Source organism: Nymphalis io, chromosome 10 (genome assembly GCF_905147045.1).
Source record: "Nymphalis io chromosome 10, ilAglIoxx1.1, whole genome shotgun sequence".
Classification (NCBI taxonomy): Eukaryota; Metazoa; Arthropoda; class Insecta; order Lepidoptera; family Nymphalidae; genus Nymphalis; species Nymphalis io.
This window is the reverse complement of record NC_065897.1, coordinates 12,452,769-12,479,322: the sequence shown is the minus strand read 5'-3', so window position 1 is coordinate 12,479,322 and position 26,554 is coordinate 12,452,769. Positions and strand designations below refer to the sequence as shown.

The window sequence follows — 26,554 nt, the reverse complement described above, 5'->3', positions numbered from 1 at the left end:
AAAATAATGTAATATAAGAATGTATTGAATTAATGAATAATTAATGAATTTGATGATACATTCAACTTTAGTAAATGGATAAATATGGATAATATTATTTTTTAAGTTAGAAATATTAGCGTTTACAAAAACTTTATTTTATTAACCAACAATTACTTGTTAACAAATATATTTGCGTGGGCGAAATGTATTACAGACTTATAAAGAAATCATAACATCTGTAAAACTATGTTTCATGCAAATAAATGATTATTATTATTATTAAAAAAAACTAATCGGCAATATTTTGTATTTTATGCTACTGCTTATAAAATAAATTTATTTCACGAATTAAAAAGTATAATTATTATTTTACAGATGATTCTGATTTAGAGAAATGTAAATTTAGTCAAAGGTTGACAGTTCTGCGGATCTTAAAGAAATTATTTTAAGCCTTGGTCACAATTACCATAGTATATTATTGACATTTGACATTGACAGTAACTCCCACTCAGGTTTAGAAGTATTGATTCAATTCAGCAGTTTCAGGCTTTCAGCCCAGTTCAGCTAGTCTGTAGCCTGGAGGAACAAATTCAGTCTGAATTAATTTCTCTTAAAAGAAGTTCACAGTTCATCTTAATTAATAAATTTGTCTGTTACTTGTTTATTTAATAGAAAAAAGCTACTATATTTTTTGTTTAACGATCCTATAAAACCCTGTATTGTATTAGTTTAATGTTTTTTTTTACAATACTCAATTAAATTTTATAATGGAATCAGCTACAGAAATGTTATCCTTTATGGATTTACTTGACTTGGATGAGGAAATAATAGATGATAAAGCAAAAAGTATAATGGATCGAAATACTTTTGCTAATAAACACTTATTGAATTTCATAAATTTGCTGCAGTATAAGCAGTTAATTAATACACGAGAAAACAGTGAGTGTAGTAATGAAGAGGAATATAACTTTGTTGCAAAACTCATACACAATATGAACGAAGATAATGTCGATATTATATGTAAAATAATTACAATGGTACTAATGTTACACCCAAGTAGTATTAGAAATAAATCCGAACATCTGATACAACAAATAATGGCCGATATGTATCTACCATCACCTAAACAAACATTGATAACTGACTATGAAAATGAAAATCTCCAGATGACATGGTTACAATTAAAAATTTGTGTAAGCATTTTAGATGCAGTCATATCAAGTCATACAAAGCTAATGTTACCGTTTCTTGAAATTTCTCTTGAGAACATAATTTTTTCTAAAAATGAAAAGTTACGATTATATTTCCTTACACATGCTGTGTCACGATTCTTTGAAGCCATCACAGGGTACAACATACTCGACAGAATATGGAACTGTCTCAGAGAAGCCAAAGGGAATGTCAGTATGATTGCATTACAAGTGCTATGCTGCCTTTCCAATTATTATCTACCAGTTGCAGAAAAATCCAGTAATATCCTTTTGGAATCCAATGTAATTTTCAGCAGTGAGTTTTGGGATTTTGTACTTTCTGGATTATTAAATAGAGATGTAGATAATACACACAGGAAAAAATCAATATATTTAGCTAAAAGAGCCATCGATTGTGCATTTATTGCCGATAAAAATATCAGCATAAGGTCTACGAGTACTTTTATTTGGGAAAGAAGAAATAAAATGAACCTAAAAACTTACTGGGATAATTATTTTATATTAATAGACAGCTTAGAAGAGAAACAGAGCAATATTGTTTTACCGTCTTTGAAATTATTTCAGACTATTAAAGGTATTGGTCATTGTTGGTTAAACTGTGCATTTTGTATTGGCTTGCGTCATGATAATGCCAAAGTGCGTTTTCAATGTTTGCAATATCGCATGCGAATGAATATTACTAGCGAATTGGAAGCTGTGTCTATATTTGAAGCTATTAATGATGTTAATTTATTTGAAAATGAGGCCGAATATAAATCTCTTGAAATGGAATTTAAAAATATTTTAAACAACACTGATACATTGATTAGAGTACTTAAAGCTGTTCCATTGATAAAATGGTCTCCTGTACCCTTATATCATTTGACAACTACCTTATCCGAAAGCCGTTTTAAAGGATTATTAGATATCAATTCTTCAATTCTCAAGGAGATTATAGGCAATATATTAAAAATACCATGCAATAATATTATAATAAGAAAAGCTATTCAAGTCAATATGTCACATTTTATTGAAAATAATTGTTGTCAGTTCACATACAAGGATTATATGGATATATATCCACACTTGCATTTAGATCTTGGAATGTATAACACATTAGCCGAGTTCATCAAAAATCAACTTTTGATACCAGATATTGAAGAGTTTTTGTTTTCGCTACCATATTCACACTTGAATATAGAATTTGCTTTAACATACTTTGAAGGTCATGATAATAGTAAATTTATAAAATTAATTAATGAAATCGTAAAAGAAATACAGAATATAAATAACAGACAATATTCTGACAAAAATGAATGCTTAAATTATGTAGTTTTCATAGTGCAACTGTATAAGAAAGCCATAAAATATAAATGTGCACTTTATAAAAGATTAGACAGCTATGCGCCGAAAACATTGGAAGTAATGATGCAGTTTGTTGCAACTTTAATCACAAATAATATAACTTTTGATATTGAAAAGATTACCTTGCTCTTTGAAGGCTTGGATTATATAAATTTTCATATTAAAGGCACTAATGAAAATGATTATTTACTAAAACTATATAAATCGACAATATCGATTTTAAAAAACGAATCTACTGATTTAAACATGAAAGTTCTCAGTATATTTATTTTTAATACATGCTTGAAGAATCCTTTTTTCGTGGAAAAATATGAACAGGAATTGCTGGATGAAGAAGACTTCGTAAACATGATTCAAAATGTGGAATTTAATGAAAATACGTACATAGAGAATAGTGGTCGCTTGCGGAATCTATTTCATGAGAAATGCTGTGAAATAGTCTACTTTTTTGCATCCGATTCATATTGCGAGATAAATAATGACATTTTACTTTATATTTACGACGTATTAGATAGCGGAGGTTACGGATGCTTAAATTGGATCCTTAAGATAATAAACAAAGTACTTCCATCGATATTAGGTGACAGAAAAATCAATTTCAAAGTAACGGATTTTTTAAACCGAATGTGGAATGAAATTGAAGAATTAAAATCTAATAGTCAATATATAAAATGCGTCCAAGAGTTTGTCATTTTACTTACACAGCATGTGTTACTTAATCAACCAGCTTATAACAATATAATTATTTTGTATTCTAACAAAATATTAGAATATGCTGTTATTAAGAATGCACCTTTATTCTGCTTAGTAAAGCAAATGGATCAAATTAATGTGTCTGCATATAATCATTTGGTCTATATCCTGTGCGATATTCTAGTCTATGGCTTCGTACAAAAGAAAGATCACAGGTGAGTCAAAAATAATGTTATTTTATTATAAAATAATCATAGTATTACATTTAAATGATGAGAAATCTTAATCTTTTTTTTTTTTAAATATTCTAGACAAAAATATTTAAACAAATTAAAAAAAAATAAGTGGTATACTTAGGTGTTACTTATATAGAGAATGGAGCCCCGCAAAGGCTTGCCGGCCGTCAGAGCGTCAGGGTATCATGCAAAAGCGTTCCCGTGGCGCTCCTCGTTAAGACGAAAAGGGTATCGCTGGTTTTATATTGGGTATTCCGATGTTTGGGGCACACTTGGCGCCTTGGATAACGGCGAGCACCACATACCCGTTTGCGTTTCCACGTAATGCGTTTTTCCAGTGTAAAAAAAGAAAGGTGTTACTTATATTATGTTACCTAATATGGTACTTATTATCAATCACTTAATCGACCTAAATATAAAACTTAAAAACTTCATTGACTATACTAGTATGTAATATTGAATTTTTATTAATTATTATTTATATTTTCATTCATTATATTTATTTTAATTGTTATTTATCATAACGATTATTTAATCTTTTCTAGGATTCTGTTGCAAAAGCGAATTCTATCATGTTTATTGGACATACCTACTTTAAATTATTGAGTATAAGTATATTGAGGGGACCGAAGTTATTTTAATTATGTACGATATTATTATTTCAATCATTAAATTAATTCAATCTCGCTCTTGAAGTCATGGCGGCGCTAGCCGAACGTTGGCGTAGGCGACATGAACTTTGCGAGGTGTCTTTTATTTGATCGATCTTTTTAGTCAGAAATAAAACATTAAATTAAATTAAATGTGTTATACAATCAAATGATAACAATAACTACACAAATTAAAATAGACAAATATTTCGGCTTTAAGCCACAGTGTTTTTTTTTTCAACAGTAGCCATAATTCAATTTAATTTCATCGAACGAATAACTAATAATAATAACTTTACTCATCGTACTTATCATGTAGGCCTTAATCAATTTTAACTTTAAGAAGCTCCGCACAACAGAATCTGAAAACATATTGGAACTGTGATTTTGATTCTGATACAACATAATATATATTAACATTGGTCGTATAAATATCTTGTATATTATTTTTTTTAAATCTACGGGTTACAATTAGTTTTTAAACGCTGAAGTTCTTCATATAGTTCAAAAGCCACTCTTCACATGATCACGTATTCAAAGTTGGTGGCACATTAACGATGCAATGAATTGTTAATATTTCTTACAGCACTAATGTCCGGTGTCATGTAAATTCATATTTTTATTAGAAATATCATGAAAAAACTTGTAAATCATTCGTTGAGCACATTGAGCCTAATGAACCTACTGGAGTACCTATAGTACCTACTTGAGGCCTTGGACCGGTTGCAGCGACGTGCAGTCCGCATTATTGGTGATGTAAAGGTCACAAACACCCTCGAGCCTTTACAATTGCGTCGAGAGATAGCAGCGCTGAGCGCTTTCTATCGACTGTATCACGGCGAGTGCTCTGAGGAATTATTATCTCTAATTCCTGCTTTCCCCTTCCTTCATAAGTCCACGCGTGCTGGCTCTCGATGTCACCGCTTAACTGTGACATCAATTCCATCGCGAACAAAGAAATTTGGCAACTCCTTTCTTTGTCGCACTTCCAAAAAATGGAATTCCTTACCAGCTCACGTGTTCCCCTCCTCTTACAACCCGGGTTCCTTCAAACGAGGCGTGAAGAGGCATCTTGCGGGCCGGCAAGGCGAAGGCGGCTAGTGCAGAACGTTTTTCCCGTCTGTACTGGCCGTCGTCGCGTTTGGACTCTACTACCACTTACCATCAGGTGGAGTAGTCATTTGCTATCCCGGCGCATGTAAAAAAAAGAACACTCGGAATTATTATAGAATCAGTTAGCTCTGTATTCCAATCAAATTCTATATTCATTGCGCCTATTACAAACTTGCAATGGCGGGCTTGGCGTTAATGGTATTTTTAGACACTGAGATTAAAAATAAAATTTTAATTTTTTAAACCTTATAAATGTAATGCTTTTTCTTTCTTGAAGCTAGATAAGGGCAAAGATTCGTTTGTGCTTTTCGACTATTATGAAATTTATTTATTAGCATATTGGTAGTTTGGCAGGGGTCACGTGATAGACATTAGTACTGTAAGAAGATTTACTCAGCCATCATGTTGAAACAAGGTAGAATAAAAACCTTACCAAGTTGTGAATACATTCTACATATCAAGCCGTGTGGTTTCCGGCAGAGTAGAACGAACCAACCTCATTAAAATCTGTGAGGTATGACACCCAAAGGCAACTAAAGCATTTTTTGTATCAAGTCTATCTATCAACCACCAGCGTTTAGTGCTTCATCAACCCATATGATGACGGTAAACCAAGCCACCTGCAAACGCAATCCCATAACGTGACGTCAGACACGTAGTCCAAAAGGGCCAGTGAATGATGCCGATTGATGCAGTTCAGTAATTTAAAAATAGAGGTTACTTTTTAAGATAGTAATTATATGACTGTAATTTATAATATATAAAAGTACTTATGTTTCAGAATTGCTGATCGAGTGTCTATTGATATAATAGAAAACAAAAATTATGGTATAAAAAATGAGTGAGTACACTTTTTTATTTATTAGCATAACATAACGATCAGTTCTATCAACAGCCAATCGTTGTCCACTGCTGAACATAGGCCTCTCCCAAGGTGCGCCAAAGCTCCCTGTCCTCCACCTTCCGCATCCAGTTGGTGCCCGCCACCTTCTTAAGGTCGTCGGTCCACCTGGCTGGAGGGCGCCCTACGCTGCGCTTGCCGATTCGCGGTCTCCACTCTAGGACTCGTCTGCTCCAACGACCATCGGTCCTACGACATACGTGACCAGCCCACTGCCACTTCAGCCTGCTAATTTTGCAAGCTATGTCGGTGACTCCGGTTCTTTTCCGGATAATCTCATTTCTGATCTTATCCTTCAAAGATACTCCGAGCATAGCTCGCTCCATAGCACGCTGAGCGACTTTGAATTTGTGGACTAGTCCCGCAGTTAGTGTCCACGTTTCGGCACCGTATGTCATGGCAGGTAAGACGCATTGGTTGAAGACTTTCGTCTTCAAACATTGCGGTATAGACGACTTGAGGACTTGACGAAGGTTGCCAAATGCTGCCCATCCCAAGCGAATTCTTCGATCGGCTTCCTTCTCGAAGTTGTTCCTACCGATTTGTATAATCTGTCCTAGGTAGGTATATTCACTAACAACTTCGAGAGGTTTGCCCTCGACGTATATCGGTCCCGGCACGACATGCCTATTGAACATGACCTTGGTCTTGTCCAAGTTCATGCCGAGACCGACACACCGGGAAGACTCGCCTAGGCTACGCAGCATTTCGGTGAGTTGTTCCAGCGACTCTGCTATGATGACGATATCGTCGGCAAATCGAAGGTGTGAGATGTACTCGCCGTTTACATTGACTCCATACCTAGTCCAATCCAGCGTTTTGAAAACGTCTTCCAACGCGTTGGTGAACAGTTTCGGGGATATTACATCCCCCTGTCTCACCCCTCTGCGCAATTGGATCGCCTTCGTCTTACAGTCCTGGATGTGGACAGTCATTGTAGCGGCGTTGTACAGACATCTCAGTACCTCGATATATCTCCAATCGATATGACATCTCTGCAATGAGTCGAGCACTGCCCAGGTTTCGATGGAGTCGAAGGCTTTCTCGTAGTCCACAAATGCCATACACAGCGGCTGATTGTACTCTTCGGTCTTCTGCACAATCTGCCGAACAGTATGGATGTGGTCCACGGTGCTGTAGCCTGATCGAAAGCCGGCTTGCTCTGGGGGCTGGAACTCGTCAAGTCGTCTGGCGAGACGGTTCGTGACGACTCTTGAGAACAGCTTATACACGTGACTCAGGAGGGAGATTGGTCTGTAGTTTTTCAAGAGGGTTTTATCACCTTTCTTGAAAAACAGTACCACCTCACTCCCGCTCCACGTTTCCGGGGTCTTGCCATGTTGGATGACGGAATTAAAGAGGCTTGCTAGCTCTTTCAGGACCGGAGTCCCGCCTGCCTTAAGCAACTCTGTTGTGATTCCGTCATCTCCCGGAGATTTGTTGTTTTTAAGCTGTTCTAGAGCCGCCCTAATCTCTCCTTGGTCAACGACCGGGAGCTCCTCGGAGTAATGGCGCATAAGAGGGGCGCGCTGGTCATCAATACTGATTCCCATGGGTTTATCCGATCTTGAAGAGAGCAACTGCCCATAAAACCTCTCTACTTCTCCGATAATCTCAGGCCTAGAGGTAACGACCCCACCATTTTCAGTTTTAAGTTTTGTCAGACGCGGCCTCCCAAACTTGCGAGCGAACACTTTCGATCCCCGATTTTGCTCAATCGCAGCCTTGATGGCACGGGTATTGGAGCGTCGGAGATCGCGTCGCGTCAGCGTTTTTATTGTTCGGTTTAAGGCCTTATCTGACAAAAACGATGGTAGTTCTCGTCGTTTTCTCATGAGCTCGAGTGTCTCAGCAGAGAGTTTTGGTGCGTTGTCTCTTCTCTGTGGCGGAAAACACTTGCGGGATGTGTTTTGCAGTATTTTGACCAGCGTGTCGGTTCTCTCATCAATGCTGCTTATGGTTTCCAACGCGGTGAATTGATTTTGAAGTTCCATTTGGAACTTTTCGGAGCCTTGAGCAGCTTGGAGCATGGTAGGTCGGAGAGTAGACCTCATCATTCTCGATCTTTCGGCTTTTAAGTTGATATTTAGAGTGCCTCGAACCAAGCGGTGATCACTTCCGGTATTAAACCTGTTGATCACTGAAACATCTCTAAATATGTGCCTTTTATTCGAGATGATAAAGTCTATCTCGTTCCTTGTCACGTTATCGGGGCTTCGCCAGGTCCACCTTCTCTGAGGCTTCTTTTGAAAGAAAGAATTCATCAAAAAAAGCCCCTGCGCTTCGAGAAAGTTTACCAGCATTTGCCCCCTGTGATTTCTGCAGCCCAAGCCGTAAGGTCCGACTTTCGATTCACCGCTATCTTGTACTCCCACTTTAGGATCACTTAACGATCAGTTAAAAAAAGTTAAATGTGAAAAATAATAAATGTAGTCCTTTTTTATGCGTAAGACTAAGACTAGCTAATTATTTCTCCCCCCCCCCCCCCTTGTTCTGTTCCTATGTATTTAATGGATTGTATGTTCGATTTCAGAGAATTCATTGTTAGTTCTCATATAAAAGTTGTGGCAGTGTCCGTACTAAGTAAAATAGTCGATCCAGTAATTCTTAACACAGTAATATCTCGTATAATATCGAAAGTTGAGGATTTGTTCAAAAATAAGCAACGTTACTATGGCAACTCCGTGCACGATCAGTCATTACAAGCAGCTATACAATGCTTGATTTTTATACTTTTTAAAAGTAGAAAAGTTGATTTGGATAGTACTGTGACATGGGTCCTAAAATTCTTGGGGAAAATACCTCACCAACCCCTCGTAAGGGGGTACTTTGAGTGGTACATTGCTCTGGTATATTATCACAAGGTAAGGGGTAGAAATTTTCTAGATATCTAGAAAACATATAATTGTTTTAATATCAATATACTTTAACTATTATTTTAATAACAAAAGGTAAAATTGATTTTCAGGATTACATTATAAATGATAAAGTTCTTAACATATTTAAAGAAAATAATGTGCCAATACAATCGCAATTTACTTTATTGTATATTCTTTTATCCCACAAAATAAGACATGCTAACTGTCGAAATGAGGATTTTGAATGCGTCATGGATTTTTACCTTGCGAATATTATGGGCCCTATTTATAGTACACGATTGTACGCTCAGTTTTTATCATCGAAACTTCTGGAAGTGGCGACTTTTCTAACGAATGACGTTTTAAACCGCGAAAAATATTCATACAGTATAGATGTTATACGAAAAACTTTACAAGAAGCCGAAGAAGCAAAGGAAAAAGCTTATATGAAAATTATTAGTGAATATTTTTTTACTTATTTCAACATAATTGAAGATTTAACACCATTTGCCATATATTGGGGCTTGCCGCAGATTTGCAATGGCTACGATGAGATAATTGAGGCCAAATTTGTGTCGAATTATCTCGCTGATATAAGTGAATGTATGACTGAGGAACCAGATGATAAATTATTCAAAGAATGGAAAGAAAGTCATAAGTATAATTGGTTTAAAAAGCTACCGAAAATGCCGACACTAGAAGAATGCAACTTGTTTAATACTTTGGAAGAAGCTCAGGCTGTTCAAAAGAAATATGTTCCATGGAAAAATATGACCGATGTAGAGGATTACACTAATGAGAAAAAAGTAAGTGGGACTGTTCAATAAATTTAAATATTGTGTTAAAGTTATTTGAAATCAAAGTAATACCTCACACATTATTCCCGTTACTCAAACGAGTAGATTGGGACCAGTGTATATTTCCAGAACATCCTGTCATACACAATGGCTTTCTAAATACGCCATAAGTTATTAACTTAAGCTTCTATCTAAACGGGTTTGTCAATGTAAGTCTTCTAATTATTGTAATTCTCAATAATTTTTCAGTCATTATTTGTAAAAAAACATTTGGGTCATGTTAATAATTCATTGCACCTTAGAAATATTGTAGCTTTTCTGATGGTTTTTCGCTGTCGCGCATTATTTTAGCTTTTGGGGATAATCATTACCAAAAGTCAGCGAATTCTCCTTTAGGGAGAGAGTTAGACGAAATTATACGCGGTAATTAGATAATGCATGGCTAGTTTTACGACGAAGCTGATTAAACACAAGCTTTTACAAGATTTTTGCCTATTTGCAAACGTGTGATACAATTTGTAATTTATAAACACCAATTTACTGTAGATACGATTTTTTGCTTAACTTAACTTTTTTATACCAAATTATGAATCTAACTAAACTGCTAGTTCTAGTGATATTGTAGACTAGTAAGTTTTTTTTAAAATAGTTTTGATATTCTTGCTTTAATACACACATGTCTTATATAACAACAATAACTGTTTATTTGCATTTTAGAAAAAAAAGTGTGATCTAATAGTGGTGGCTTCGCTTATCGATAAACTACCAAATCTAGGAGGAATGGCTAGAACGAGCGAGGTATTTGGTGTCCAGACTTATGTAGTCGACAGTATGAGGCATTTGCAAGACAAGCAGTTCCAAGGATTGAGGTGACTATAAAAATCTATGAGCTCAGCAAACTTTTTTACAGATACATATATTATGAACAATCTACGCAATATGCAATTCTATACTATGGTTATGTTTTATCTTCAAGAACCACTGATTGATATTCACGTAATTAATTTGTATTTATAATATTCATGTCGTTTTCGGCGATTAAGGAAAACATCGTAACGAAACCTGTACGTGTCGAAAGAAAATCTGCGACTCGTGTATTCAATGCATATAATTAGTTAAACAATTAATCACCCGCTGATAGCAACGTCTATAAATAAGGCAGATTTTTAATAACGAATGTTACAGTGTGTCAGCAGAACGTTGGATTAACGTTGAGGAGGTGCGTCCTGGGCAGCCCTTGAAGCAATATCTGATGAAGAAGAAGGCTGAGGGCTTTTCTATCGTGGCAGCTGAACAGACGTCAAGCAGCATGCCACTGCAAAAATTTAAATTCCCGAAGAAAACTCTTCTGTTACTGGGGTGTGTTTATTTTGTTGCTATCGTAGTGTTTTGTTAATTGTTGGATACTTAGTATGTATTTACAAAAGAAAAGTAGTATATGTAGTATATCAGTTGTCTGGTTTCCATAGTAAAAGCTCTGCTTAGCTTGTGACCAGATGGCCGTGTGTAAACAATGGCCCAGGATATTATTATTATTATTTGAACAAACAACTCCACTTGTTTTTTATTAATAATGTGTATACTATTTTTACAGACACGAGAAAGAAGGCATACCCTGTGACTTGCTGCCCTTAATGGATCATTGTGTGGAAATACCGCAGCAAGGAGTCATTCGTTCCCTGAATGTGCACGTTACCGCCGCCATATTCGTTTGGGAATATGCACGACAGAATATGTTATAAATTCATATAAGAATAACTCGTCTATTACTTATTAGAATATTATGTGTCTACGAGGGTTGATCCAAAAATAATAATTTATTCGTAATGACTATGTAAACAAAAGCTGGTAAATATTAATTTATTTTAAAGCTTTGTCTGTACCAGCATTTGCCCCCTGTGATTTCTGCAGCCCAAGCCGTAGTAAGGTCCGACTTTCGATTCACCGCTATCTTGTACTTCCACTTTAGCATTAAAGTATCCCATAACATCATTGTAGTGGGCCTTCGAGGTGATGTTGAGGGCCTTTGCGATGTCTTCGTACATCGCTTCGACCACATCATCAGAGTATGCCGAAGTTGGCGGATATATCTGCACGCCCTTCAGGGAGTACCTGTCGGAAAGTTTTAGGACAAGATATACCATCCGGTTCGACACACTACTGATTTCCACAATGCTTTTTAACTAGAAAACCTACACCATCCTGGGAGAGGTTATCACCTTCGCGGAAGTAGAGCAAGTTACGGGACTCTAGACTTATCGTATCCTCCCCCCGACTTCGGACTTCAGATAACCCCAGTATATGCTAGTTTTTGTGACTTAACTCTATTTCTAATTAAGGTGATGGTCCAGCCTTATCGAGCGTCCATTATACGTTGCCATGAAAAGTCGTTTTTTATGGTAGCTTGCCATGAACCGGTGATTCTTCGCACTTCCAGCCTTGCCGATACTGCGACCGCTACCTTGGTCGGGCCTAACGGGCTTGCCGATAACTGGGGGCCTTTTTTTGAGCGCATCTACCATGTAGGAGGGTTTGCCCATACTTGCCGCGCTGGGCAGGCGTGTTGGCGGGCGTAGGTAAGATGTTTACGGGCGAGGTGCTGCTGCCCAACCCCCCTTTTCCCCATCCCTCAGTCGCCTCTTACGACACTCACGGGATAAGATTGGGGGATTACTATTCTAAGCTGGCACTCCACGGCAATCTATACTATATAGATTTTCTCTAAGCCGATTACTTTTACGCCTTGTCTTCAGACGATTTCGAATGAGTACGCTCTTTTCTTGAAGGTTTCTATGTCATATCGGTTCCGAAAAGTCGCCGGCTAAAGCTGGTTCCACAGAATGTTTATGCGAGGCAGGAAATTACTTTAAAAAATCGCGCTTTTGTGAATTTCCAGACATCGAGTTGGTTTGGATGGAATTTAGAATTCAGACGTAAATGTGACAGATGGACAACGTCAGACGTGATAGAACTTATCTATGTTGAATGCGATCAAAGTGATGAAGCTGGTACTGGGGAGACCCTACCCAGAGATGAGAGTAGTACTCCATGTGGGAATGTCCGAAAATGTCCGAATTTGCGCCTTGTAGAGTTTTAGGCGAGTTGACGACGTGAATTGCTCGCCTTGTTGAGCAAAACAAGGCTTTTAGACCATATTTGGCAAAACTTCCAATTGACGGAATTAAATGATATTCGAAATATCAATTGACACCAAGCTGTGGCAACGAATTCGTCGTCAAACGTCCGTATCTCAGAGGTAACTAATCACTCGTTAAGACTAATTTCAATAAATGTTCAAGTGCATTTTGTCTCGTTTCGCCCACAGATATTCTAATGAAATTATGACTAGCGAAGATTATGATGAATTTTTGTCTTACAAAACCCGAATATCATTACTTTTGGATCTCCCCTCTTATTACTCAAATGTCAAATAATTCAAAAGAAAGATTTAAATATTATTAAATTAATTGTGCAATTTAAAAATTATTAAATAATATCCTTTAAAAATGTTTGTTTTATTTAACTTTACTGTTTTTTGTGCTGCCTAATACAATGTATTTGTGAATAAAATATGTTTGGAATTGCGTAATTCAGGAATTTTGTGGATCGTAAATGAAATTATCTAATATTCGAATAATAATTGTTTATTAAGTACGTAAAGATAATATTGTAACCTAGTTGTCGACTCCGGAAAGTCAATAAATTCTTCAGTGGCAAAGTATTTTTTTCTATAGTAAAATTCCACAGATAATATTTCTTTTTGACAATTAATAAACTGTATCTACAATGTTGAGCCTACATTATTTTTATAAACTTGATTACAGACTTAATATTTAATATATTCATTTAATGACATTCTAAAAGATCTCACTACTCTTAAGAGCCTACTTGTACAAAATATATTTTGATGAATTGAAAACAGATATCTTGATCGTGTAATGTTGTCACAAAAACTTTTTATTTTTATTTCCAATGTCAACAGTTTATTATATTTGTTGCTCCTTTGTATAGAGTCATTTAATATTCGCTCTTTATACAATAGAAGATAGGCCTAACCTATAAAATAGGTAATTTTTATTACTAGAATTGTTGGGAATATACATATTAATTTTTATCAAAATCTAAATAATAAATAAAAAAGTTTATTTAACATTTTATTCAGGTTTACAGAAGAATTTAACCATCTTTGGTAACAAAGTAATTTTGACTGGTTTCACGTCGAATTCTTCCTGGTCAATAGCAATGACAACGTCGGTTTTATTTTCAAGCGGCCGTAATTCAATAGTTCTAGCTTTAATAACCTCTGGTGTGTCACTTTCGCCGCTCAAACGTCTCCAACCTTCAGAAACGAATTCCGTATAAGTGTATTTATTCTTTCCTAACCCTACACTCAAAGCGGACAAGCCGTCGTTAATTTGTGGCTGGATCTTAAAATCAGTTGATTTAAAGCACAATTCATTAATCACAGCACATTCCGGATTTATAACATTCTTAGGCTCTAGCTGAGGTGCCGCTTGAGTATTAGGTATAAAAAACGCCCATTTCCTTTTTATTTCTGCCTTTTTCGTGACGCAATTTTCGCATCCGTGGCATGGTGGTGAATACTTCAATGATCCACTGCATTCCCAGCATAAGGTATTTTTGTATCCATTGAAAATATATGAAGCATATCCTCGAAGCGGTCCATATATCCAGTATTTATCTTTCTTTGAAATTGTATCCCGAAAAGCTCCCCATTCTATCGATGTGAGGGCATAGACCGGTTTGTTAGGTGTTTCATCTCCAGTATCTATAGGTTCAATCTTCATTACGTCTTTCCATGTCGTATTGCTTTCTATTATTGCCATACAAGCTTGTATGAGCTGTTTTACTTTCTCAACTCCTTCTCCGCCCGGAAATAGAATATTACCAAGACTATTTGTGCGACCAAGTGGTAAAATACCTAATGGGAATCTATTCGCCTCATCATTTCTCCGTAGTAAACCTAAAACAAACATTTGTGTCAATCTCATGGTTTTTCTGTAACACATGCGCATAAAAGCAAATTACTCATGTTATTTTCGAATAAATTATGTAACAATTTCTTTTTTGTTTATGTTTTTACATTAATATTGTTTTTAATTTGTGCTGGGTTAATGTCATCAAAGTGAAATTGAATAATCAAATCAATGGAAATTTACTACTATTAATGAGAATTTACCTGATTGTGTGTGAATACTAGTAAGAGTGTTTATAATTTGTTTCATGGTCAGCAGTAAAGGAAAATGATGTGAGTTAACTGGCATGTGGCAGGTGAAACAATGCTACAAGTATTCCATTTGCATTGAGCATTTTGGTGGAATAATTTCAAAAACATTAAATTTCATCAACAATCAACTTTAGCCACCAATAGGATATTTACGAATTGTTGTTCACCAAATCTACAATGTTTCGAAGCAGAGTGAAACTTGACGTTAATTTATCTTCTTAGGGATTTGGTTTATAAAATATATATAGGACCTGTGGGACCTGAATCGGCATTCTTAATTATATATTTTAGACTTTGTTACACAATTTGGTAAAGGAATTTTTTTATTATATAATAATTATAAATGTTTTACCCTTAAAGATACAAAAAAAATTATAATTATACCTGTCACTGTCTCAGATAGAGTTCCGTCTCCACCTGCAACTATAATAGCTTCTGTTCCACGCAGGGTTTCAACTACTTCCTTTGCATTACCTTCTGATGTTGTTTGTATAACATCAACCTGTAATCCAGCTAATAGTAATAAAGGCTCACAGTATTTTTCATAATCTTTCTTCGCTTTACGTTTATTCGCCACTGGATTAAGTATAACCGTAACCAAAGTTGGATTTCTGTCCATCGGTATTAAGGCATCACCATATTTAGCAGCTTCTTTACATGCTGCTTGCATTAAGATATTAATTCTGTAAATTACGTATAGCAGTTTAACTGAATTATGAACTAATATTGATTAATTACTCAGGCAGAAAAAGGAACATTTAGGATATTTTATTCTCTAATATCAATAATATGAGCTAAGAAGTCGGATTTCTTTTATAATTTTTTTTAAGTGTTTTGACATCTTAAATAAGGCCCACAAATTATTCTTTGTGAAATAAGATGTTATTATTGTTTTGAATTAACTATTTTCTACATAATTCGACCATGATTTGCTTTCAAATAATTTAGATCTTATTATGTACATATAACTCAACGACATTTCGTGCATTTCATAGTAATATGTAATTAGTATTTTAAGTTCTAATACTTACTGATATCTTTCTTTTAGCGTTGAGGCACCATAATAAACAACGATAGCGCCGAATACGGATTTTTTCCAATTGTTTCTTAACGTTTTTCCAATTTTGATAATTCTCTCCATAGTTATGCTATTATAATTTGTAACATTAAAATCTATTAGTTACGATACCTATTCACTATTAACATTTTCTTTTATAGGTTATATATCAGCTGTTTTGAATTTGATAGGAAAAAAAAACTTTCTTTTTTTATTATTTAACTGCTCTGGATACAAGCTTTTTACAGCGACAAAAATTTTTGCTTTAATATAAAATTTTCGAACCACCTTTTTAGGATTATATTAAATAATTGATTTTAAAAATTAAACATTTTGGAAGTTTTAATAATACTAAGTATTTGAACTTAGCTTATTTTTTTATCCATCAGTTGAAATACTTTTTCTCATACGTAAGTACTTGTACTACTTGTTTAAAATTCTTGTAAGCAATAAACATTAGGTAAACCTTTAAAGTGTGGGTATACTCTTTGGTACGTACATAAAACTTCCAAACTGTTGATGTTGAATTGTTGATGTTGATTGTTGAAGGTAACAAAATATGTTTTTTTGCCAGATCAGATAAATGTCATATGTCAATTGTTAAGTATTTATTTTTAATTGTAACAAGTTTTTGTTGTGAAATAAGTGTTATTGTTGCTAACATTTTGGAAAATTATCTCGTGAATATGGTTTAAATTATTGAAAATTCTGCCATAGGATTAGTAGGTATTAAATACTATTCATCAAGATGTCCTGCAGTTCCGTGGAAGATATTCCTGAACAATGTAAAGTGAGTTTATAACATTACTGTTTTATTTTTATCCTTATTTAGATTGTTATGCACATTGCTTGTTAATACTTTTTTGCACATACGAAATATACATATAATGATTGCGGCCTTGATTGTATTAAGTTGTTTATAATTGCGTCACATTACAATGTTTCAAAGACAATGAGTTTTACGGTAGCTCGTACTTTAGAGAAATGTGCTGTTTTAGAATATTCATTGATAAGTAATCTGTTTTTATCGGTTATGATACTTAATAAAGATTACTCATATTAATTTTTAGAAATCGAATTTCGACATAAGTGATTATATATGTATCCCTTACTTTGTTTTATTTCCAAGGCAGTTTAAATTTGTCCCTGACAACAGAATTTCCATATTCATTTTAAGAACACAATGAAAAATATGTGATAATCTAATTTTTTTATTTCTACCAAATTTATGAGAATGTACACTAAGAATACTTATAATATGTATATATGTATAATAATGAATAATAAAAAATATTTCATTTCTAAGCTTAAATAAAGTCAATATAGAAATCAAACAATTTTATTAAAACAATATATTTTAAGATAAAGGTGTATGTAACATATGTAAACAAATTATTTAAAGTATGTATATTATTAGGACCTGTTCACTCAAGATGGTGTTCTACTCAAGGCGAGCATTGGTCGTTCAATCAGCGATCTTAATTCAATTGGGATGCTCTGTATCGTTCAAAACAGTGATGGCACAAAATGCATTGAATGGCGTCCAAATGATCTTATAACTATTGACTCTGACACACAAGACCAGGAATGGGCAGTTGTTAACACTATTGGTAATTTTTTTAGTATATTTTATTTTATTTATTTGTTTAAAAGGAAAGATATAGAAAAAACACATTTAACTTTTATATATATATGTCTGTACTAATATAATAAATGCAAAAATAACTCTGTCTGTCTGTCATGCTCAAGGCTAAACCATTGAATTGATTTTGATGAAATTTATTATGCACGAAGCTTGAACCCCAAGTAACGATATAGGCTATTTTTTTATACCTGACACCTTCCCAAAAACGCATATGAAAACTAGTTGTTAATATATCAAAAACTTCATTTAGAAATCAGTAACTGGGGAACCGAGCTTCTCTATCTTAATAAATATTTTAAAATATATATTTTTTTGTAAATAATTGTGTTTTATCCGGAAAGACCCATATATAGTCATTTTTGAGATACATAAAAATATTTAGGCAAGAAGTTGCGGGCCGGCAAGGTTTGCGGGCCGGCAAGGCGGGGACGGCTAGTACAGAACATTCTTCCCGACTGTACTGGCCGTCGTCGCGTTTGGACTCTACTACCACTTACCATCAGGTGGAGTAGAGTCATTTGCCATCCGGGGGCATATAAAAAAAAAATATTCATATAATATAAGATATTGTAAAATACTTTACAATAACAAGTTTTCCCTAAAATTTTATAGGGCTGTTCCATTTACATGATTGTATGATTGAAAATTATTATCTCTGTGTTGCTATTACAAAACACCTAAAAAAGTTATAACAATAATTCAGGTCGCCGTCAAAGAACTCTGAGCGGGAATATGACCTCAGATTATGCAGCAGCTCGAGCAAGAATCATCCGAATACCCCTCGACGAGCTAAAAACATTTAAATCATCAAGAAACAATCAACAGATGCAATTTTCAACTAAACAGGGCGTTTGGCAGAACACATTCTACTTTCAACACGGAAACGCTGAGATATTCGTCGCTTATTTAAAAAACCATGTGAAAACGGCTAAAACAAGACACGATAGGAATACGTACGTTGTTGTCGAACCAAATATCGAGTCACAGGTGTTGAACCGTTCGTTTGCGGAGCTTGATATTTTCACGGAGAACACAACAGATGTCGTTTGGAACTTGGTGTCTAATTTTAAGCAGAGGCCGTATGAAACGACATTAGAAGCATTCTCTAAGCTTACTGATATTGGTATTTTTTTTTATTTTCGTTTTGAGTTGCTTATAGAAATATTTAAGTTTTTCTCAATTCATTCGGATCGGTCGGACTAAAAGTTTATTCAATTAAGCTTTATCTGTATTTTAATTGCTAAACCAAGCTTACTTGTTTTTATAAATAAATATAAAACTAATAAACTAATTTTTCATCGCAAGTTTATTACGGCAACGAAGGTATGAACGGCAAGAGGGACGTCTCGGAAGAAGTGGCAGATCTCCTGACGAAGAGCATGAGCGCGTTGGAGGACACCACCACCGTAACCAGGACTGACGAATACGAAGTGATCAACGTCAAACCAACTTTGCCACCGAGGCCTTGTATACCCAGGTATAATTTTTTTAGATAAAATCCTTATGCTGGAATTTCATTCGCTTGAACCATGGGTCTATGTCATTTTTGTCTATGTACAACATCATAGATTTTACCAGTTTTTCTTTAAGTTATAAATCATCAAAATACTGTTGCAGTATAATCCATGTCGCACTTTCCTTGATTCAAACATATGAAAAATACGAGAGGAAGTTTAAAAATGCGCAAAATGAAAGTTTTGGCTAATTCTTTTCTTACACTTTATCTTCTTGGAGTTGTTATACATTTTTGGGCTATTGTATGCCTTTTTACTTCGGCTTGCTTACTCAGGCTCAAAGCAATGAACATATATGCTATAAGTGACAAATCACTCCAAAAATTGGTGTAGGATCTTCACCACACAGCGCCAAAAAGCGCTAAGTCGCTACAACATGCTGTGGTTTACATAATAGTTTATTCCTTTTCAGGCATCATCTCATGCTTTTTTCTACTTTTTGACGATGTTCGATACAGTAGCCTTTATCGATATTCCAGGGCGGGGTTCCTCTTTAATTAATTCTCGACCTTGTTGCTTTGTCATCGTCTATTCGAACCAAAATCCTTAAAAAATAGTCCTTAGTCAAAAAAAAAATGTCGTAAACTTTAAGAATCAATAATAAAGCTAATATTGTTGCAGAGGAACTCCTTTGTCGACAGAAAAATGGGAGGGCTTACAGGACCCCGAAGGTCGAGTCACAGAAATAGATGGCGTGAGGCAACTTATTTTTAGAGGCGTAAGTAATTCTCCATTATTTATATTCACTTTTAAGTGTTTCTAACAAAGTAATTGATATTACTATTATCAAATAATAATCGCGACTTATTATTCTTGAAACCAAATTTAATCAACGGAATCTGCTGAGAAATTGTTTAATAACATAAATATTTATATACAGGGTGTTGCACATTCAATACGGAATTCAGTTTGGAAATACCTTCTGGACTATCATCCGTGGAGGATGACCCACGCGGAAATTAAAGTGCTCCAGAAGAGAAAAACAGAGGAATACTTCTCCATGAAGCTACAATGGAGATCCATGACAGATGGTCAAGAATCGAGGTTCTCAGAATACAGAGACAGGAAGAGTTTGGTCGAGAAGGACGTCAATAGGACGGACAGGACCCACCCGTTCTTTGCTGGTGATAATAATCCGAATTTGATAGTTTTACAAGATATATTAATGACGTATGTTATGTATAACTTCGATTTGGGTTATGTACAAGGAATGAGCGACATATTAGCCCCACTGTTGCTGTTGCTGGGGAATGAGGTGGATACATTCTGGTGCTTCGTTGGATTCATGGAGAAAATTGTGAGTTTTGTTATTTAATTTAATAATATTTGTGATGGTGATATGAGGTCATTTTTAAGGATGCCGAGCTACTTTAATTTATAGTCTTCTTCATATATTATAGTGGATCAGTGTGTGCGCAAACACAAGTCTGTGTCTGGAACAGTAAATTCTTTTAAATATTTGTTGAATATATTGGTATTGAGCGCCTTGGCGCACCTTGGGAGAAGCCCAGGCCTATGCTCAACAGATAAAGATAATATATTACAAGTTTTAAAAGTAGGAGAACTTGCCTTTATCAAAACACTTCATTCTTCCAATTAAACATTTTTTTACAAAATAAAAGATTTGAAAAAAAGAAATTATATTATTTAAAGGGATGCGTGGGTGGGTCAGACATGTGAGAGTGTTTGTTTTTATGTGTTATATATTAATTGTATACTAATATTTGTCCCCAGGCATCAAACTTCGATATGGATCAAGCCGGGATGAAACAGCAGCTAGTTAACTTACAACAGTTACTGACTTTCGCGAGCCCCGAGCTAGCGAGACATCTAGCTTCGAAGGACTCCGGCAATATGTACTTTTGCTTTCGATGGCTCCTGGTTTGGTTCAAGCGGGAGTTCTCTTATCGGGATATTATGAGGTAAGGACTCAGTTCCTTCACCAGCGGATTGATCACCTGGATACCCGAAGATCGATGTTATTATTGATGTAGAAATAGTTTAGGTTGATTTTGAATAATAATTTCAGGCTATGGGAGGTGCTATGGACGGGATTGCCATGTGCTAACTTCCACTTGCTCATCTGTGTTGCCATACTCGACTCCGAGAAAGATGTGTTAATAACCAAAGACTACGGTTTCACTGAAATATTGAAGGTAACATTCGAAATCATTATTAATTTAGTACCTACTAAAAATTAAGATAATATTGAGAGTGTTTCTTAAAGTCCATTGTTTTTTTTTATATACTAAAATTGTGAGTTTGTTAGTTTCAGAGATTTATGCTGAATTTTCATGTTTTCCTTAATATGTATTTTTTATAATTGTTTTAGTTTTAAAATAATAATTGTTATCCGTGTTCCTATGCTATAAACGTATTCGTAATTTAGCCTTCTTTTTAAAAAAATCTCGGTAGAGTCAACATTGCAAACCAGTGGTAGCATATTAATTTAATCTTGTAAAAAAACTTTGCTTCAAAATAAATTCTCTGCCACTTAAAATGTGATTTGCTTGTTTTTTAGATATATTTACAATGTATATTATTATTTCAATTTTATAATAAAATAAATACATTATAATTTCAGCATGTCAACGACCTTTCAATGTGTTTGGACGTTGATCGTATACTGAGCATAGCGGAGGGCATCTACCACCAGATTATATCAGCACCTCATCTCTCGGACCAAATAAGGATTGTCCTAGGCATCCCGACAGTTGGTTCTAGACCGGAACCAGAACCTGAGCCAGAACCGCAGACCAGCCAGACCAATGGTAATGTAGAGACCGACCGGGAACAATCGGACATGGAGGAAGTTATGTATCAGATAGGCTTAGATATGAATTTCTAAGGCACGTTATTTAATTAAGGTAGAATAGAGTTAGAATATGCTTGAGTGCTAGAATTAGTTAATACATTAATGGTCTGTATACTTTTGATTCATATTAATATATAATAATTAACAATTTAAATGGTTATTCTTTCATCATTGCAATCTTTGTGTGAAACTACCCTAAAAGTTTTGCTTTGTGTGTATATTCTCTTCTATAATGTCCTACATAAAATTTTTAAAGGTAAGTCGAACAAATTTTGTAATTAAATATGGTTTTCACATTAATATTTTATTATTAATTGAGATTAATAGGTACATGTTCCTGGCAATGTTTCCTTTCATGTTGATGAATGATGGCTACTATCACCTTATATAAAAATGTCTTAGAGATTGAAAATTTAAAAATAGAATATTCAAAGTTATTTTTCATCAAATGTAGGTTATTAGCCATAAATAGCTATTCTAAAACTTTGGTTAGGTTAGCCACAAAACAAAACACCTAGACACCAAATTTTTGTAGGGTGGCGAAAAAAAGAGAATCTCATTATTACATAATTATTTTATTACAAATGGGCCGATGATGGTAAGTGAGCATAGTCCATAGAAATAGTCGATGTAAGATATATTAACTATTACTTACATTGCCAATGTGGCACCAACCTTGGGAACTAAGATATTATGTCCTCGTGCCTGTAGTTACACTGGCTCACTCACCCTTCAAACCGGAACACAACAATATCAAGTACTGCTGTTTTGCGGTAGAATATCTGATGAGTGGGTGATACCTACCCAGACGGGCTTGCAGACCAAGTTAGCTTCAATAACGTTTAATTTTGCCTAATCATACACCAATATATTGACGGGCCGGTTGGCGTGGTTGGTAGATACTTGCCTTTTACGCCGAAGGTTGTGGGTTCGATTCCCACCCAGGACAGACAATTCTGTGCATGAACATGTCTGTTTGTCCTGAGTCTAGGTGTAATTATCTATATAAGTATGTATTTACAAAAGAAAAATGGTATATGTAGTATATCGGTTGTCTGGTTTGAATAGTGGGATAATTTGGGATCAGATGGCCGTGTGTGAATAATGTACCAGGATATTATTATTATATTAAAATTCGTGGATTACAAACTGGTTTAGGAAGTGCTGCTCTAGAACTTTGATTTCGTCTTTATTTGTTTCAATATATTTTTAGTATAATAATTAAATGTTTATAATTTAATTAAAATTATAATTGCATTTAGAAGCCCGTCATCGACATTCGTGTTTTGAAACGCAATTATGGGGTTTTTTTTTTCAGTCTTATTACACAAGATATATTAAAAGTAGACCAATGTATTACGGATTTTAATGTTTGAAAAGCTAACGTTTTTGTATTGTAGTATTTTGCACTGTGCCCTACATAGATACAGGTTAACATTTATAAGTAACATAAGGCCTTTTTTTGATAATAATTTCGGCATATAAATACTTCAGTTTAGTATGAAGTGTAATAACACCATGGGTGTCAGGTGCCAAAATTTTATTATTTTGATTTATGTATCAAATATGTTCTTATAATTAATTAAAATATTGAATTTTTTTTTGTTAGAAAGCTTATTTTTTTATACTAATTGAATACATATATACAAAAATGTAATACACTGTTTCTATGAATACTCAAAGATTTAAAATTTGATAGCAACATTTTGTGTATTTTTTTTTCTATATAAGCTTCTATCAAGTTTTTTTCTTCTTGTACAATAAAAAAATAATTCAAATAATATTGAAAGTGGTCTTTAATCATAAAAAATAATAATTGTTCTCAATCTACGGTTTAATAAATAAAATATTTTAACAAAATTCGTTTCAATAATAAAAGGCCTAATGATACCTGTAACCGTTGAAAACTTATTGTCGTTATTATTTAAGACATCGATGCATTATAGAAAATTAAACAATATTTTATACTAGCTCATGTAAATGCTGAATAATTATACTTACATATTTTTTGTGTAGATAGAAAATTTATTCATTTTTTGCCATATTTTGCCAAGGTTTCCCACATTTTTTTTAAAATAATTAAATTAGTTGTAGACTAAAATGGAACTTAGTACAAAAAAAAAAATATTATTATTAAATACAAACTATTCATATTTAAATATAGTTACTTTATAAATTAGGTCCTACTCTTGAGTACTGTTACATAGATTATCTGCTTTTTATTTTTTTAAATAATGAGATCGAGTTATACATTACTGTACTTTAATATAATTTTTTTATGTACTATATTAGTTTTGTAAGATTTTTTGCCTTTTCTTCGTATAGTTATTAACATTGATGAGCGATGTTGGAATCAATCGTCATTATTATTTTTGATCTTTTAGTCTGTATTATCACTATTGCTAGATTTTTTTTTGTAATAAGCCCATGATATCGTTTGAAATAGTTGAAGAAAAATAGCAAAGTTCTTATTTACATGTAATGTAGTAATTTTAAGATAATAAAAAAAAGATATAACCATATATATTTTTACAAAAAAAAAACAATTTTTTAAGTACCTAGTTACGAAATTTTGTTAGAAGCTTAAAGTAGTTTTTACTAAAATACATTATACTTATTATCTGTGTTGGAACAAAGAAATAAAACTGTATGAAATTAATTTCAATAGAATTTTTACTGATCTTGTACAGCTCATTAAATACATCTATATAATATTTATTATTATAAAAAAATAGTCTCACGGTCTATTAACTATCATAATATAAAATATCAAACATGACATGACATGTCTTTAAAAATCTAGTTATATAATTGAAATAAAAATATATTAGTAGGTTTTCGTAACCGTTTTTTTATTGACCTTATCTTAATTTCTGGTTTAAAATAAACATTCTATTGAAATACATTTATCATATTTTTTTGCATGTTTGCGTTTATCATTAATATTATGTCATCAGTTAACTAAACTAAAAAACGTTTTGTAAAAAAAAATTGTAGTAAAAATTTAACAACATTAAAATTTGTTTAGAATAAATGTAAATAAAATTTAGAATTTACTTATCGATATTACGATCCTTAAAATAAATGTAAATTATTGTTCAATTTCCACTAAACTAATTTTACAAAAAGTAAACAAAGTAAAATGTAGTAGATTTAATAAAAAGCTATGTGTAGAAAATTTAAGGTTATTTTTTTATTGCAGGTTACACTCGAATATAATGGACTACAAATTTCTATTGTGACGAAAACTGTTTTGGCGCTTCTAGCGTAGTATTATGTATTATAAATATATTGATATATAGACTGCATGACGAGTGATAATTTTATATTTTTATATAAATACCTAACGCACTATTCATTCAAGTTATACAGATAGAATTATATATAAAATTTCATCTCGAATGGAGGTGGTAGGCATTTTAATCTTTAATTCAGTAACCTCCTAACATTTTTTAAGAAGTTGAGAAACTTTTTGCCCGATATATAAATTATGAATCCGAATAAAATATGTTGAATATCGAATCATTTTGTTTTTTTGGATTTTCATTTAAATATATTGTGAGTTATTTTTTTTTTAATTTAGTTCTGTTTATAAATTCATTAAATGTTTAAAATGAGTATTTTCTAGCACAGATATTTATCTGTGCTAGAAAATATAATTACTTAAAAATCAAAATTGTTTCATCGATAAATTACATTAAATATTGTTAAATTTTCTTTGTTTTATTGTATGTTTGTTCTTTACTCGTTCTTGTATTTTACTCAAATTGTTATTTAAATTGTTATTGAAAGGTAATGTCAATTGTTCATAAATCTTCTTTTCTATTTTATATTTTCACTGTTAATAAATTTTTGAAAATAGTCCACTGTTGTTTTAATGTTTTGCAAAACCATGGCATATTTTTTATTTAAAAAAAACAAGCTATAATTACTATACAATCACACAAAAAAATCTAATTGAAATCCGATAGTTTGATCACGACTGTTAAGTTAAATAGTTTCCATTTTTTATAGCAACAGCTTACTTGTACATTTCCAAACAGAACTCAGTTTTAGTTTAAAAGGAGCACATTTGTGTTTATAATTCATCTCGTGCTTGACGGTGAAGGAGAACATCGTGAGGAAACCTACATGTGTCTAATTTCATTGAAATTCTGCCACGTGTATTCTACCAACCCGCATTGGAACAGCGTGGCGGAATAAACTCGCAACCTTCTCCTCAAAAGGGAGAGACCTTAGCCCAGCAGTGAATATTAACAGGCTATTTCACTGTACGTTCAGCACTACTAATGTAAAAAAAATATGTTGGTGGCGTACTGGTGATGTAAGCGATGGTTAACATTTCTTACAATGCCAATGTCTATGGGTGTTAGTGACCACTTACCATCAGGTGGCCCATATGCTTGATTGCCTTCCTATTCTATATATAAAAAAATTTTGTTTTGACAGTTGTTTAAGGATAAAGAATCCTATTATGCTCCTTTCTTTTA

At 33.6% G+C, this 26,554-nt stretch overlaps 3 protein-coding genes across 6 annotated transcripts; 2 read left to right on the top strand and 1 right to left on the bottom strand.

Annotated features, from left to right (window-relative positions):
- The first annotated feature begins 734 nt into the window (after positions 1–734).
- Positions 735–13,252, top strand: LOC126771438 (uncharacterized). The gene is made up of 7 exons (XM_050491313.1): positions 735–3,445; positions 6,011–6,070; positions 8,664–8,994; positions 9,099–9,794; positions 10,503–10,654; positions 10,971–11,144; positions 11,380–13,252. Exons 1-7 carry the CDS (start codon positions 750–752, stop codon positions 11,525–11,527), a joined length of 4,257 nt encoding a protein of 1,418 aa, XP_050347270.1. The 5' UTR covers positions 735–749; the 3' UTR covers positions 11,528–13,252.
- A 676-nt stretch (positions 13,253–13,928) lies between these two features.
- Positions 13,929–16,293, bottom strand: LOC126771470 (acylglycerol kinase, mitochondrial). The gene is made up of 3 exons (XM_050491367.1): positions 16,065–16,293; positions 15,418–15,716; positions 13,929–14,769 (listed from the first exon to the last, which is right to left on the bottom strand). The coding sequence occupies exons 1-3, from the start codon at positions 16,172–16,174 to the stop codon at positions 13,940–13,942; spliced, it is 1,239 nt and encodes a 412-aa protein (XP_050347324.1). The 5' UTR covers positions 16,175–16,293; the 3' UTR covers positions 13,929–13,939.
- A 260-nt stretch (positions 16,294–16,553) lies between these two features.
- LOC126771451 (TBC1 domain family member 15) lies at positions 16,554–25,928 on the top strand. 4 transcript variants are annotated; one of them, XM_050491340.1, is made up of 10 exons: positions 16,554–16,880; positions 17,508–17,700; positions 18,439–18,858; positions 19,059–19,212; positions 19,871–19,967; positions 20,130–20,546; positions 20,984–21,171; positions 21,279–21,405; positions 21,834–22,061; positions 25,267–25,928. In XM_050491340.1, the coding sequence occupies exons 1-10, from the start codon at positions 16,839–16,841 to the stop codon at positions 25,333–25,335; spliced, it is 1,935 nt and encodes a 644-aa protein (XP_050347297.1). In that variant the 5' UTR covers positions 16,554–16,838; the 3' UTR covers positions 25,336–25,928. The 4 variants fall into 4 exon arrangements, with proteins under 4 accessions (XP_050347297.1, XP_050347296.1, XP_050347299.1 ...); XM_050491339.1 differs by having other exon boundaries at positions 16,557–16,880; positions 19,041–19,212; XM_050491342.1 differs by having other exon boundaries at positions 16,558–16,880; positions 19,041–19,212; positions 21,834–22,020.
- The last annotated feature ends 626 nt before the right edge of the window (positions 25,929–26,554 follow it).